The sequence below is a fragment of the Mixophyes fleayi genome, chromosome 4 (genome assembly GCF_038048845.1).
Source record: "Mixophyes fleayi isolate aMixFle1 chromosome 4, aMixFle1.hap1, whole genome shotgun sequence".
In the NCBI taxonomy this organism is placed as follows: Eukaryota; Metazoa; Chordata; class Amphibia; order Anura; family Limnodynastidae; genus Mixophyes; species Mixophyes fleayi.
In genome coordinates this window covers 11,900,633-11,914,424 of record NC_134405.1, presented here as the reverse complement: position 1 = coordinate 11,914,424, position 13,792 = coordinate 11,900,633, and the positions used below count along the sequence as shown (strand labels likewise).

Here is a 13,792-nt window from a genome sequence, read left to right as displayed (position 1 = left end):
CCACTGTTAGCCAAAAGCCCATTAGTAAATTGTTAAAATACTTTTCTACTCAGCAAGCAACAATCAAAATAAGCACTTCAGGCACAAAATTGACATTCCCTATTGCTGAAATACTTGGTTTGTTAAACTATGCATGCCATTTTTAATATACAACATAAGGGAGGGTGGGACGACTCAAGGACATTTGCATCTTGCACTTTTTACATTATGGGCTTTGCTCACCTTAGTGTATCTTCTAATATCATCTAGTGTATTTTCTAAAATGACCTTTTATTACTGCCACTGCTATCCCTCCCCATGTCACACATGCTGTATGACATTGAGAATGATATAGTAAAATAAACAACGGCCAGGTGCTGATTACACAATAGAATGTTGAACAAGGCCTGGCTAAATAATTGTATTAGGACATAAGACTGCTCCAGACACAATCTTAGAAAATTATCCTAATTGTACGCATTACATTTCTACTAATTATGTACACTTTACCAGCTAGGGATGGTAAAGATGATCTACACTCTATAGGGAGTCCAGTTGATGAGCTCTGCTTTAGACAAGTTTAGCTTTAGATAACATTGGGACTTTCATGAACAGACAGCAGAGGATCAGCTGGGTACATGAGAGAGTAGGGAAGGGGAGAGGTTAGGTTAGGGGAGGAGAGATAGAATGGGTGCCAGTCATCAGCATTGAAGTGGTAAAAAAGAGACTACAATAATTGATTTGTTCACCAATAAAGGAGATATACAGAGAGAAGTGCGGTTGGCTGAGTATTGAGCCTTGTGAGACCCCAATTAGTAGTGGGAGATGACGAGATGAGGATCCAGAGATGGAAACAGAGGAGAAGCTTTTGGATAGCTAGGAAGTCAACCAGTAGAGAAGGGTCATGAATAGCTATGGAGTGTAGGGTGTGTTGGAAATGATGATGTTCCTCAGACTTGAAAATGGAGGAGAGGTCCAGAAGAAAGAGCAAGTAGAACTGACCCCTAGACTTGGCTGAGATGATTGTGACTTTAGCAATGGCAGTTAAGGATAGAGGAGTGGTTCAAGTGAGGAAAAAAAAGATGTCAGAATTGAGGACATCAGGATTGCACCTAGTGTGGATTTAGGTGATGGGATCAGTACAGGAGGTGGGGAGAGGCTGAAGGAAAGGAGAGTGTGGACGGAGAACAAGATGTGTGAGTTGGGAAAATTGGAGATGATACAGAGGTGGTGGAAGACTAGATCAAAGGAATGAGTGGGAGAGGAATCCACTATGATATTGAGATCACCCAGTATAATGAAGAGAAAATCCTAGAATAAGAAAGGGAGAAGTCAAGAAGCAAAGTTATCATGGAATTGTGAGACAGGACTAGTGGGACAGTAGATGATGGTAACATGAAGGTGGGCTGGATAGAATAGATTAATGGAGTGGACCTAAAAGAAGTAAAGAGAGGTCTCAGGGGGAACGATACGGAAGTGCAGCTGGGAGAGGGCAGTATGCTTACATAACACCTTGTTGGACTCAAGGTTGGGGGTGTGGGAAAAGAGAGACAACCATTAGAGAGAGCCTCAGGAGGAGAAGAGTCATAGGAGAAGAGACAAGTTTCAGAGAAGGCAAGGAGGTTAAGGGGGTTGAAGATGGAACTCAGTTTATTGCAGACAGATCTGGCAGGAGAAGGGGAGAGAGGAAAGTGTGGGTATGTGGATAAGGTTGGCATGTTCTCAGACACGCAAGGTAGGGCAAGGTTTGGGAATGATGTGGACGGAAGCAGAGAGTGGAAATAAGGTGTGGGTTAGTGTTTCGAGAGATGTCTCAAACAACCAGGAGAAGGAGCAAGTTGAAGAGGAAGATGGTTGAAAGTTTGGGAGTGAGGGGTTTATTGTGGTAAGAGCAGGAGGTGAGGAGGGTGGGTGACAAGACACATTGCTATTGCTATGGTTTGGTTAAGATGTGATTCTAATAAGATGGTTTATCCGTCGCACCAATTGTTGAGAGTTATTCTTCCCTAATTCCATGTTATATCATTTATTGGATATGGGGTGCAAACACTAATCTCAATTCAGTAACAGTAGAAGAGAAAAATGAAGTTTGTTCGAGGCGATTCTCCCTTGTTTTTAATTTTCTGATAAGCATCTATTGTTTTTAAAAATTAACCTTTATTTATTATTTATTAAAATGTATTCAATATAATAAAACAGCGAAATAAAAAAAAAAATAATGTGAATAAATGAAAAATGTGAATTAAAATTTCTGAACCATCTTGAGCAAACTTCTTTTTCTTCTTCTACTAAGATGTGATACTAAGAAAAAGGAGAAACAGTCGCACCAAAATGAATAAATTGAAAAAATAAAGGTTAAACCAGATGCTCCTTATTCAAAACAAGTTAACCCGTGCATGATACTCATGCATTCTAGTCAAATCAAGCTACTTAAGGTCTTAAAAAGGTTCTTGTCATGCATTTGGACCTAGCCCAGGCCTCCTCAGGGGAAGAGCGTTAGTTCCCGTCGCAAGCGGCCTTTTCAATGTGTGTTCATGAGGTAAAATTACCTCACGAAAATGAGTTTGACCCCTCAACTCGTAAATTTAGCCTTTACTACCCCTCCCACGGGGGAAGGGGGGATGATGGAAGTTAACTGACTTGACTATGCTAATTTTTTTGTCAAATAATGTCAGTATACCAAATTTTAGGTCAATTGGATGAGCCCTTTCTGAGAAAATAGTTTTTTCCACACACACACACACACACACACACACACACACACACACACACACACTAACGCATGCCTCTACACATGTGTGTTCATGAGGTAAAATTACCTCACGAAAATGAGTTTGAGCCCTACCAAATTTCAGCTCTTTTTGAATTTTTTTTCCCACACACACTAAGAATTTAGTAGGTCAGTGTATAACTCTGCCCAGCAGGTGGCGCTGCAACTTGTTTTTTTTTTTTCACACACAGACGCCACTAAGCATTTATATATTAGATAATATGTTGAATATAATATTCATCAAATATCTTCTGGAGGTGGTACCAAAATACATAAATTAACATATTCAGAGACAAAAAGTGAAAAGAATGTATATGTCAGTGGTGCACTTATCTGGGAACCACATGCAGTAGCATTGTTCAAATAACTGACACATTGTATACGATTTCTATGATCCAGGATAAATTAAAATAAGTTCTTCATTGTTTATTAAAATTTTTAAAACATGATGCCAACGAAATAACATATGTAGGTGTAAATGTAGCAGTTTAAAATAAACACCAGGAACTGAATATGATAATTAAAAAATTATAGTACCCCTTATAATAATTATTATTAAATCACACTGATCCACTTAATTCTTAGATTCATTCTGCCTTCATCAGGCAAGTTTAAACCTGCCGGATGAAGGGGCCTCTGAAAGTTAGCAAGTATAATAATTTGTTTTAGTTAACCAATATTGGTATCACTCCTATAATAATTTTGTCTTTTTTGACACGACAGTATTTAACATCACATAGATTTTTCTGGCTAACACTGTACTACAATAATAATAACAAAAAAAAATTTGTTTCACATTTAGATATAAAGAACATATATATGATCTGAAGTTGATAATGGATATCGTTATATTTATACCAATGTAAGGGTTTAATTCAGATCAGTGCCGTATAATAAATATGAATGAAACTATCACTGCTCCATGGTTACTCAGAGTGTTAGAAAAATATTTAGCTGTAATATATTAGATATAATGATCCCTCAAATATCTTCTTTAGACTTAAGACTCATCTGCTTATCATATTTTAATTTTTTTGTATAATATATAACAACACACGCACTATAAAGTGACTTAAAAGATCTGCTCTAATGTCGGGCAGTGAATAATTAATGCTTGTAGAATAGAAAGTCGGATTGTTTTCGTATATTGAAATATAATAGCTTAGTGTCATATAGGTGAAATCATAAATAGGTAGTAAAAGATAATACAATCTTAAGTATAGAGCTTAGAATTATAGCTTTTTATTTTCCATACACAAACTGTGAGGTCGCGTGAGAGATAACCTTATATCAGGCAATAAATACTGAATGTCTGTAAGTTAAGAAGTTAAATAACTTACACAAAGCAACTACAAAAGAGAGAGTGATTGATATTATAACAAAACAAGGCAGCACTTTGTCAGACAGCTTCTAATCTAAACTTAAATTAGAGAAACTGATTATCTAGAAAAGTGTGCAAAAGATTAATGTCTTCGTGCCGATTGTGACTTCTCATTATATAATTTGAGGGTAGTTGTAATATTATTCAAACAGAGGGCCTGATTCATTAAGGATCTTAAATGAAGAGGTATCTTATTTCAGTCTTCTGGACAAAACCATGTTACAATGCAAGGGGTGCAAACTAGATTTCTGTTTGCACATAAGGTAAATACTAAGTGTTTTTTCATGTAGCACAACTTTAAATTTCAGTGTACAAATAAGCTATCAAGTATTTTTGTTCTACATGAAAAAACAGTCAGTATTTAACTTATGTGCAAAACAGAAATCTAGTTTGCACCCCTTGCATTGTAACATGGTTTTGTCCAGGAGACTGAAATAAGATACTTCTTCATTTAAGATCCTTAATGAATCAGGCCCAGAGTAACTACAAGACAATGGGTGGAATTCAATTCCCCCCGAAATTTCCGCGGCGTTAAAACTATACTGACTTTCTGCTCGCAGCTCCCTGAGCTACGAGCAAAAAGCCGGCGTTGAAACTACTGTAATAACGGTAATAAAGCACATTATTACCGTATTAAGGCATTATTACTGTTATTACAGTAATAATGTGCTTTATTACCGTTATTACGGTAGTTTCAATGCCGACTGAAAAGCCGGGTTAAAACTACTGTAATAATGGTAATAGTTTTAATGCTTCGCAAATTCCGGGGAATTGAATTCCCCCGAGTTTGTTACATTCTTAAATTGAATACTTGTCAATCTCAATCTAGTAAACTCGAACTGACTATTTAAATCTAAAAAACAGATATATTTATTGAAACATGTTTTTGACATTTATAATAATACGCTGATAATGATCACACTGTATAATAATACTGAGTATACACTGATAATGAAGATGTTGAGGACTGTAAATCACATCTCTATAATAATTTACAATTTCACACCCTAGTGATATTAAGAGTTATGAGAGGGTTAACTCACTTTTTCATGGTAGAATTTAAAATTAAAGACCTCAGGTCGAAACATTCAGCCGCTGACAGCATCGCTTGTGTTTTCCATGACCTTTGACATGAAGTAAAAATTATGTATTTTAATATGATAAGTTTTGTGTATAATGAACATTGCTTAATTTCTTTACTCGGTGTCTCAATTTAACTTTATGCCTTTGTATCTCTGTCTCTTTCCGTATCCTTCTCTGTCATTCACACACTTTTTCACTCTCTCTTTTTTCTCTTTCTCTCCTTCCATGCCTTTTCCTCCCTGTGCCACTCCTTGTCACTCTATCCTTCTCTCTTTCTTTGTCTCTCTATCGCTTTCTTTATCTTAACGTTCTCTCTCTTCACTCTCTCTCTATCTCCTCCTCTCTCCCTGCCCCCCTCCCTCTATCCTTTCTTACTCACTCTCTCTCTCTCTCTCTCTTTCATTCATTCTGTCTCTTTCATTCTCAATCTCTCTTTTTTTTCAAGTACCATTAGCTCTACCTTTCTCCGTCTCTGTCTCTCGTTCACTTTGACACTCTCTCTGTTTCGCTATCTTCCTTCCTAAGTATCATTCTCTCTCTCTCCATCACTCCCTGCCACTTACTCACTCTGCTTCTCTCTAATCTTTTTTATACCCTTTAAAAAGTGTATTCAGTTAAGTAAATAACTGTTGATTTACCTGTGATGCTTCTGTCCATGGTTATGTAGACTGTAGTAGAACCCATAGCATGTTAATACGGCGAGAAGAGTAAGGCTAAGCTTCAAACGTTGTCTCATTATTTACTAATACACTATCCACAATGCACTATGTATCTGTGACATTCATCCCCCTTGTTCAGGGTTCTGTTAAATGATTACACTGTAGAGTAATCTATAAGGTGTGTCTCTATCTGTACCAAATAACACAGCAACAGTCTCCATGAACTTTATGTAAGAGATTTATAAACCTCAATAACCCACTCGCTAAGTCCTGACAAGGTATCCGGTTAGATGAATGGCTCCAAACTTTGGAAATTAGCGCAAAATTTACAAACTTTAGATAGACTAAAAAATACGAGCTAGAGTTCAGCAAAGTGAACATGTTCAAGGTTGTTTGAGTTCAAATGGCTACATTGTATTACATTTTATTATATTACATGCCATGTGGATGGCAGTTAGTCATTAATGCACTACACAAATATAAAACAGTTAAAAAGTGGTTTGAAAGCATTTATATGGATTATTTGGTTATTTACAGGCTTCATTCCCTGAGAACATTGCTAACACTGCTTGTATTGGATGAAATCTGTTGAAATATAGCAGCTTTTTTTTTTAAAGCAGAGTAAACAAACATTTTTTTGCCTCCCTCCCCCCAAAACGAAATCACATACATGCTGGTGGACACACACACACAATTATCTGAGTAATTATTAACCACACAGTGGTTCATATTTTAAGATGATAGTTTTCTATTTGTGACTACTTACTTTAGAGGATGAACTGGTGGAGGAGGTCCGAGAGGTTAAAGAGCTGGAGATGGAAGAGGAAACAGAAGTCAGTGGCCATGATTCACTGTGCAAATGCTAACTAAATCTTATGGAATCCAAGCCACAATTCAGAACAATATCAAGGAAATAAGCCTTACACTCACCTATATGGAGCACAATTTACAGAGTCATCTGACCACAATAAACACTATGCTCACCCGTATGGAGCACAATTTACAGAGTCATCTGAGCACAATAAACACTATCCTCACCCATATGGAGCACAACTTACAGAGTCATCTGACCACAGTAAACACTATGCTCACCCATATGGAGCACAATTTACAGAGTCATCTGACCACAGTAAACACTATCCTCACCCGTATGGAGCACAACTTACAGAGTCATCTGACCACAGTAAACACTATGCTCACCCATATGGAGCACAATTTACAGAGTCATCTGACCACAGTAAACACTATCCTCACCCATATGGAGCACAACTTACAGAGTCATCTGACCACAGTAAACACTATGCTCACCCGTATGGAGCACAATTTACAGAGTCATCTGAGCACAATAAACACTATCCTCACCCATATGGAGCACAATTTACAGAGTCATCTGAGCACAATAAACACTATCCTCACCCATATGGAGCACAACTTACAGAGTCATCTGACCACAGTAAACACTATGCTCACCCATATGGAGCACAATTTACAGAGTCATCTGACCACAGTAAACACTATCCTCACCCGTATGGAGCACAACTTACAGAGTCATCTGACCACAGTAAACACTATGCTCACCCATATGGAGCACAATTTACAGAGTCATCTGACCACAGTAAACACTATCCTCACCCATATGGAGCACAACTTACAGAGTCATCTGACCACAGTAAACACTATCCTCACCCATATGGAGCACAACTTACAGAGTCATCTGACCACAGTAAACACTATCCTCACCTGTATGGAGCACAATTTACAGAGTCATCTGACCACAGTAAACACTATCCTCACCTGTATGGAGCACAACTTACAGAGTCATCTGACCACAGTAAACACTATCCTCACCCGTATGGAGCACAATTTACAGAGTCATCTGACCACAGTAAACACTATCCTCACCCATATGGAGCACAACTTACAGAGTCATCTGACCACAGTAAACACTATCCTCACCCATATGGAGCACAATTTACAGAGTCATCTGACCACAATAAACACTATCCTCACCTATATGGAGCACAACTTACAGAGTCATCTGACCACAGTAAACACTATCCTCACCCATATGGAGCACAACTTACAGAGTCATCTGACCACAGTAAACACTATCCTCACCCATATGAAGCACAATTTACAGAGTCATCTGACCCCACTATCCTCACCCGTATGGAGCACAATTTACAGAGTCATCTGACCACAGTAAACACTATCCTCACCCATCTCACTGACCTTATTGCCCAATATGTCACGTCCAACCAACTAGCACCAATTTCCCATCTATCCATTATCCCAAACTATCATCATCCCTAGGTCACCACACAAGAGTCTCTGATACAAGTTCCTACCCAAATGCAACCTGTTTACCCTCATCAGGTTTACAATCCTGCCTCACTCCCCTCTCCAGTCCAAATTGATTGATTTTCCAGGAATACATTTCAGCACCAACAACATTTAACACACCCCCTTTTTTTTGGAAATCAGGCCATGTATACTCATTTCAACACTTATAACCAATCTAACACTGCTCCCCTGCCATCTCTGCCATCTCTAGCCCCCCTTCGCCTACTGCTATCTTATCCCCCCTGCCATCTCTCCCCCTCTGACACTTAATGTATGTCTGCCGCAGCTCCACTCTGCTGCACCTCCACTGTCAGCTGGTCCACTGGCCTCTGCTTCTTCCCCACTGTTGCCCTCAACATAACGGGAAAATTAGAAGGCAGATGCATCTCAAACCACCCCAAAAGTTGCCACCAAGGGCGAAGAGGCTGCAGAAATCAAAATAATTTTCATTGATCACCCAAATTATGGCACGTGGCCATGATGTGTTTGTAAGATGTAAGACAAAAGGAAATTACTTACAGGCAAAGTAGGTAGCCAGGACATATTCTTTAAATTTGGCCAATTCACCCAAATCGGAAGGGCTTGGGTTCATGTCTTCCACCTCCTGGCCAGCATCCTCGGCCTCTTCCATCCAAGGAACCCCACTACTAATAGTGATGTTATGGAACACCACACACAGAACAATTATAACACATGCCATCCTTTGTGCATACATAAATGCACCACAAGACCGTTCCAGGCAGTAGAGTTTGACCTTTAAAAGGCCAAATGCCCACTCTACAGCTTATCTAATGGCTGTATGCACCGAGTTGTAGAAGACTTCCTGCTCCGTGTGTGGGTTCAAAGGAGTAGTGAGGAGCCAAGTGCGGAAAGGGTACATGTTGCCTCCTATAAAGGGTGCCAAGAAAAACAAAGGGCAAAATGTTAATGATAAACAACTAGCCCAAAAAAAGTTGCGAACATGACGTGTTGCTTTACAAGTGGTGCAATATTTACTATGTCAAGATAACGGTGAAATTCATTCAGAGAAGCCAAGAGAACCAAATTAAAAAAACAAAGAGGGGAAGTCCTTTTTAAATGTTGAGACCTATATTTGGGGGATGCTGGTCACGTGGTATATCTAGGTAAACATCACACTTAAAAATAAAGGACTAAAATATTTGACTGCTCCATACGAATCTGCCAGTATGCTAAAAAAAAAAAAAACTGACAAAAATTGGAATTGTTACATGCAATATATTGCCACGGGGTACATATTAACACAAGATGGTCTGACTCCCACTTCAATCTTTGCCATGTCCCTGTTTGTCGAAAAGGCATATAAGTCATGTGTACCCCCTGGCCACACAGCTACCAGGTCTCAACTGTGTTCTGTCTGCTGCCCCTATGATGTGCAGAAAGTCGGTTATGGGTGCAACCCGCCGCTTTAAGGACACAAAGGACTCCTCATCAAGTGGCAGATGGATGAATTGCTTGAGCCATGAGAAGAATGCCCACAGAACAGCCTCCAGCACATGACTGAAGAGCTTCTGGGACATTCCTGCTACGTCCCCCACTGTCGTCTGGAATGAGCCAGTGATGTAAAAATGCAATACAACAGTTTGGTCAATGGCGGTATTGCTGTCGGGATGTTGCACATTGGCTTTGGGCACTTTGTACAATGCACAGGTTGTCCATGATGAGGTGGAAGCCAATAGCAATATATCACCTCAGCATCAGACATCTCAAAGTGGCTGAATTGTGGCCTGAAGACACGCTCCCTGGGTTGGTGACGGTGGAGTAGTTGCTGGTTTTGGAGGGGTTGACGGCTGTTGTCCTGTTCTGCCACCGGGGCCTCGACCATTTCAAAAAAAGGTCATATGTGAGAGAGGAGGATAAAGGGGTCCGGAAATAAATTAATTGTAAACTTTTTGTTCTGTTTGGACAATAAAGATTGCAAATATACTTAAAACAAAAACAATAATAAAACAAAAAAAGGAAAGCAACATAAAAATATACAATGCATTGCAAAAATTTGAGGAAATGTGAGGAATAAAATAAACACAAAAAAATAAATAAATATATAAAAAGAGACCAACTATTAAACAGGCACATAACATTGAGAAACGTGAAAGGATGGACACATGTGGCATATTACTACAGTATAAACATATGACAAAAGATTAACCCAAGCATAAAAAAACCCAATCCATATTCATATATAGTGGTGGAATAAAAAAATACCTATTTAATTGAATTAGGCTCCATATATGTGTATATCCTATATAGACGAAATGGCAGCATAATGAGCATCCTCCATGGGTCTTAATTTAGTGGTGTTGAATGAGAGGACTGTATGCAGGTGTAGGGAGCAAAGTTCACAATTGAGCGGGTGCAGATTTTACACCTGGAAAACCACTTGATAGTGAGTTCAGACCTGACTTGGATGCTTCTGCACAGGACTATACATTGCCTACATGAATCTGCCCTTTCCACACCCCAGTCACTCCCTTAAATCGTAGGCTGTATTGAATGTCTTTTACGCACTAAGATTACGAGAATGTGGCTGCGTTTCTTGGTGTATAGTTCAATCCTGCACGTGCGCAGAACTTTTTTGCAGAAAATATACAAAAAATAACAATGATAAGCAAACTCTATTACACTTACCTATTCCTGCTGTGCTGCCTCCAGTTTTCTCTGTGGCTTGGGGTGGGTAGGGGGCATTTCTATGCTTCGATCGGCTGAGTGAATGTGTGATGTCACTCAGCCAATTGCAGCTCAGCAGAGACTACAAAGCAGCGCAGGCTGTTCCTTCATATCCTATACCTTGGCAAATTGCACCATAATATCCTCGCACCCTAGGGAAAGGGAACATGAACAAAAGGCAGTGAGGACCACCGGAGATTTCCCCAGTACAACGTTGGGCCAGTCCCACATTGATTACATTACTCAAAGTGAGGCTGGGGATGCTCGTTGATTAAGCCATTTATTTTATATAGGTAATCTAAAAACCTTATGTTTTAGGAAGGCTTTTACTATTTTTAAATTAAAGTGGAGGACATCTTGACCCCTTATTGGCTACTCTACCATTAAAAATAGTATACTTATATAATGTATGAGTTCACTGCAAGCCTTACATAATATAAGCCACTGTTCCATACCTTTAACTGATACCACAGAAGCACCTTTTGGTCTATATATTTAGCTGTAGCTAATTTCTAATTAAAACATAACTCGCTCCACTCCTTTTAAAACGTCATGATATTTAAACATTGGGCATGGCAGATTCATTCCTCCCCTCAGCTAAAATACGACTTTACAAATATCTACAGTAAGAAATGACGTCACTTGTAATGTCCCTAGTGAAAAAGGCGCTTTTAAAGCGGCAATGGCCAAACCTGCCATCTGGATTACATTATAGAGGTGGTGGGTCCGGCCATTGCTGCTTTAAAAGCGCTGTTTTCACTAAGGACATTACAAGTGACGTCATTTCTTACTTTAAATATTTGTAAAAGTGCCAGGAACAGTGACTCTCTGTGATATGTACTTCCTGCTTCTGAGGTGAGCAGACGTGTCTGCTGAGCGCTCCGCTGGAGTCCTGTGTGTTCGGCCATTTGGGCCCCGAATTTTCTTACCTGGAGATGCCCCAGCATGCTGCTCACCTCTGACCTCCGCACACCCCTCCGAGGCTGCGTCCTCCTCGTGGTCTCTCACCTGGTCCTGGCTCCCGGCCGCCGAGACTATTGTGAAGGGAGAGTCCTGGCCCTGCCTGAGCCCATGTCCAGCCGCCACGTGACCGCCGCTTCCGGGTCCCGCCGCCTGGTCTCTGACCGCCACTTCCTCCTACCTCCGGCTGCCGCAACTTCCTCCTACTGCAGGCCGCTGCTTGGGCTTACCATCCAGCTGTTCCCTGCTCCTGCTGTCTCCGCTCGGATCTCGGGGTCCTGCCGCCTCCAGCTTTTCCGGGCTCCTTATGCCTCGCTGCTGCCCGCAGTATCCTGCTTGTTGCCACCTACTGCCTCGGCTCTCCACGCCGCCATCACCTCATGCCTCTGTCTCCTGATGCCTCCTGCTCCGGTCCCCTCAGCCAGCCTCCTGACGCCTGATGCCTCCCTGGCCCGGTCTCCTCAGCCAGCCTCCAGTCGCCTGATGCCTCCTGGTTCGGACTCCGTTTCTCGCTCCTGCAGCCCTGCCTGACTCCGATGGAATTCCACGTGCCGCTTCCTGATTTGGACCTTTTCCCGCCTGCTCTGGACTCTGTGGATCTCTTTGGACCTCCTCCCTACTCTGGATCTTCTCCTGCCTGGTGCTCCACTGTGATCCACCCACCGCTGACCCCTGTTCCTGTGGACTCTCATCCCGGTCCTCCTGCTCCCGTGGGCACCCATCCTGGACATTCTGCTTCCGTGGACACTCATGATCCGGATGTACTGGTGATCATTCTGCTCTCCTGATTGTCTGCTTCTCTGACTGTTATTGCACTATTTTTCAGCTGCACATGACTGTTTTGCTCTGATTATCCGTTTGCTCTGCCTTCTCATTCCCCACTATTGCTGTACCTTATTGCTTTAATCGGTCATTTATTATTATTGTTATTGTTCCCCATCCACTGTTCTATTGTCATTGTTCCCCATCCACTGCGCTTCATAGTACCTGTACATTAGCCTCCTCTTCTGAGTGCACCTCACCTCTCTCCCCACACTCTGTCCCCTCCTCTCTCCTGTGTTGCTCCCTGCTTCCCTGTGTTGCTCCCTGCCACCCTGTCTCCCACCATGCCGCCCCGCTCAGCTCCTATACCCATCCTCTCTCTTCGCCACTTTCATGGTCCCACCTCTCATTGTACCATCTCTCACCCCCCCCTCGCTCCATCAACCCTGATAATCTTATCCACATCTCCCCTCTTCCCTCCCTCCCCTTCTCATGTGCCCTCTGGAACGCCAGGTCCATCCGAAACAAACTCCCCTCCATCCATGACCTCTTCATCTCCAACTCTCTTAACCTCCTTGCCATCACTGAAACCTGGCTCTCCTCTTCTGACACCGTTTCACCTGCTGCTCTCTCCTACGGGGGTCTCTCCTTCACCCACTCCACCAGACCTGATGGACGTCCAGGAGGCGAAGTGGGCCTCCTCCTATCCCCTACCTGCACCTTTCGGGTCATTCCCACTATATCTTCACTCTCTTTCTCCTCATTTGAAGTACACTCCATCCGTCTCTTCTCCCCCATCCACCTCCGCGTCTCTGTCATCTACCGTCCCCCTGGCCCCACCTCCCGATTCCTTGACAACTTCGCTGCCTGGCTCCCTCACCACCTTTCCTCCGACCTTCCCTCCATCATTCTTGGTGACTTTAACATCCCCATTGACAACTGCTCTGACCCCGCCACCATCAAACTTCTCTCCCTTTCCACCTCTCTAGGCCTCACTCAGTGGACTTCTTCCCCCACTCACTGTCTTGGTCACTCCCTGGACCTCATCTTCTCTCATCTCTGCGATCTTTCTGACTTCTCCAACTATCCCTTCCCACACTCCGACCACCATCTCCTCTCCTTTACTCTGTCCTCCTCCCAGGCTCCCACCTCGCCAAAATCTACCTTCAC

The 13,792-nt window shown here is 41.8% G+C and overlaps 1 protein-coding gene across 1 annotated transcript in view; it reads right to left on the bottom strand.

Moving 5' to 3' along the window:
- Positions 1 to 8,846, bottom strand: part of LOC142150402 (alpha-2,8-sialyltransferase 8E-like) — a 70,598-nt gene extending 61,752 nt beyond the window's left edge. Inside the window, exon 1 of the mRNA XM_075205598.1 lies at positions 8,735 to 8,846. Coding sequence (XP_075061699.1) covers positions 8,735 to 8,846 — 112 coding nt within the window. The remainder of the gene's footprint in view (positions 1 to 8,734) is intronic.
- Positions 8,847 to 13,792: the final 4,946 nt, after the last annotated feature.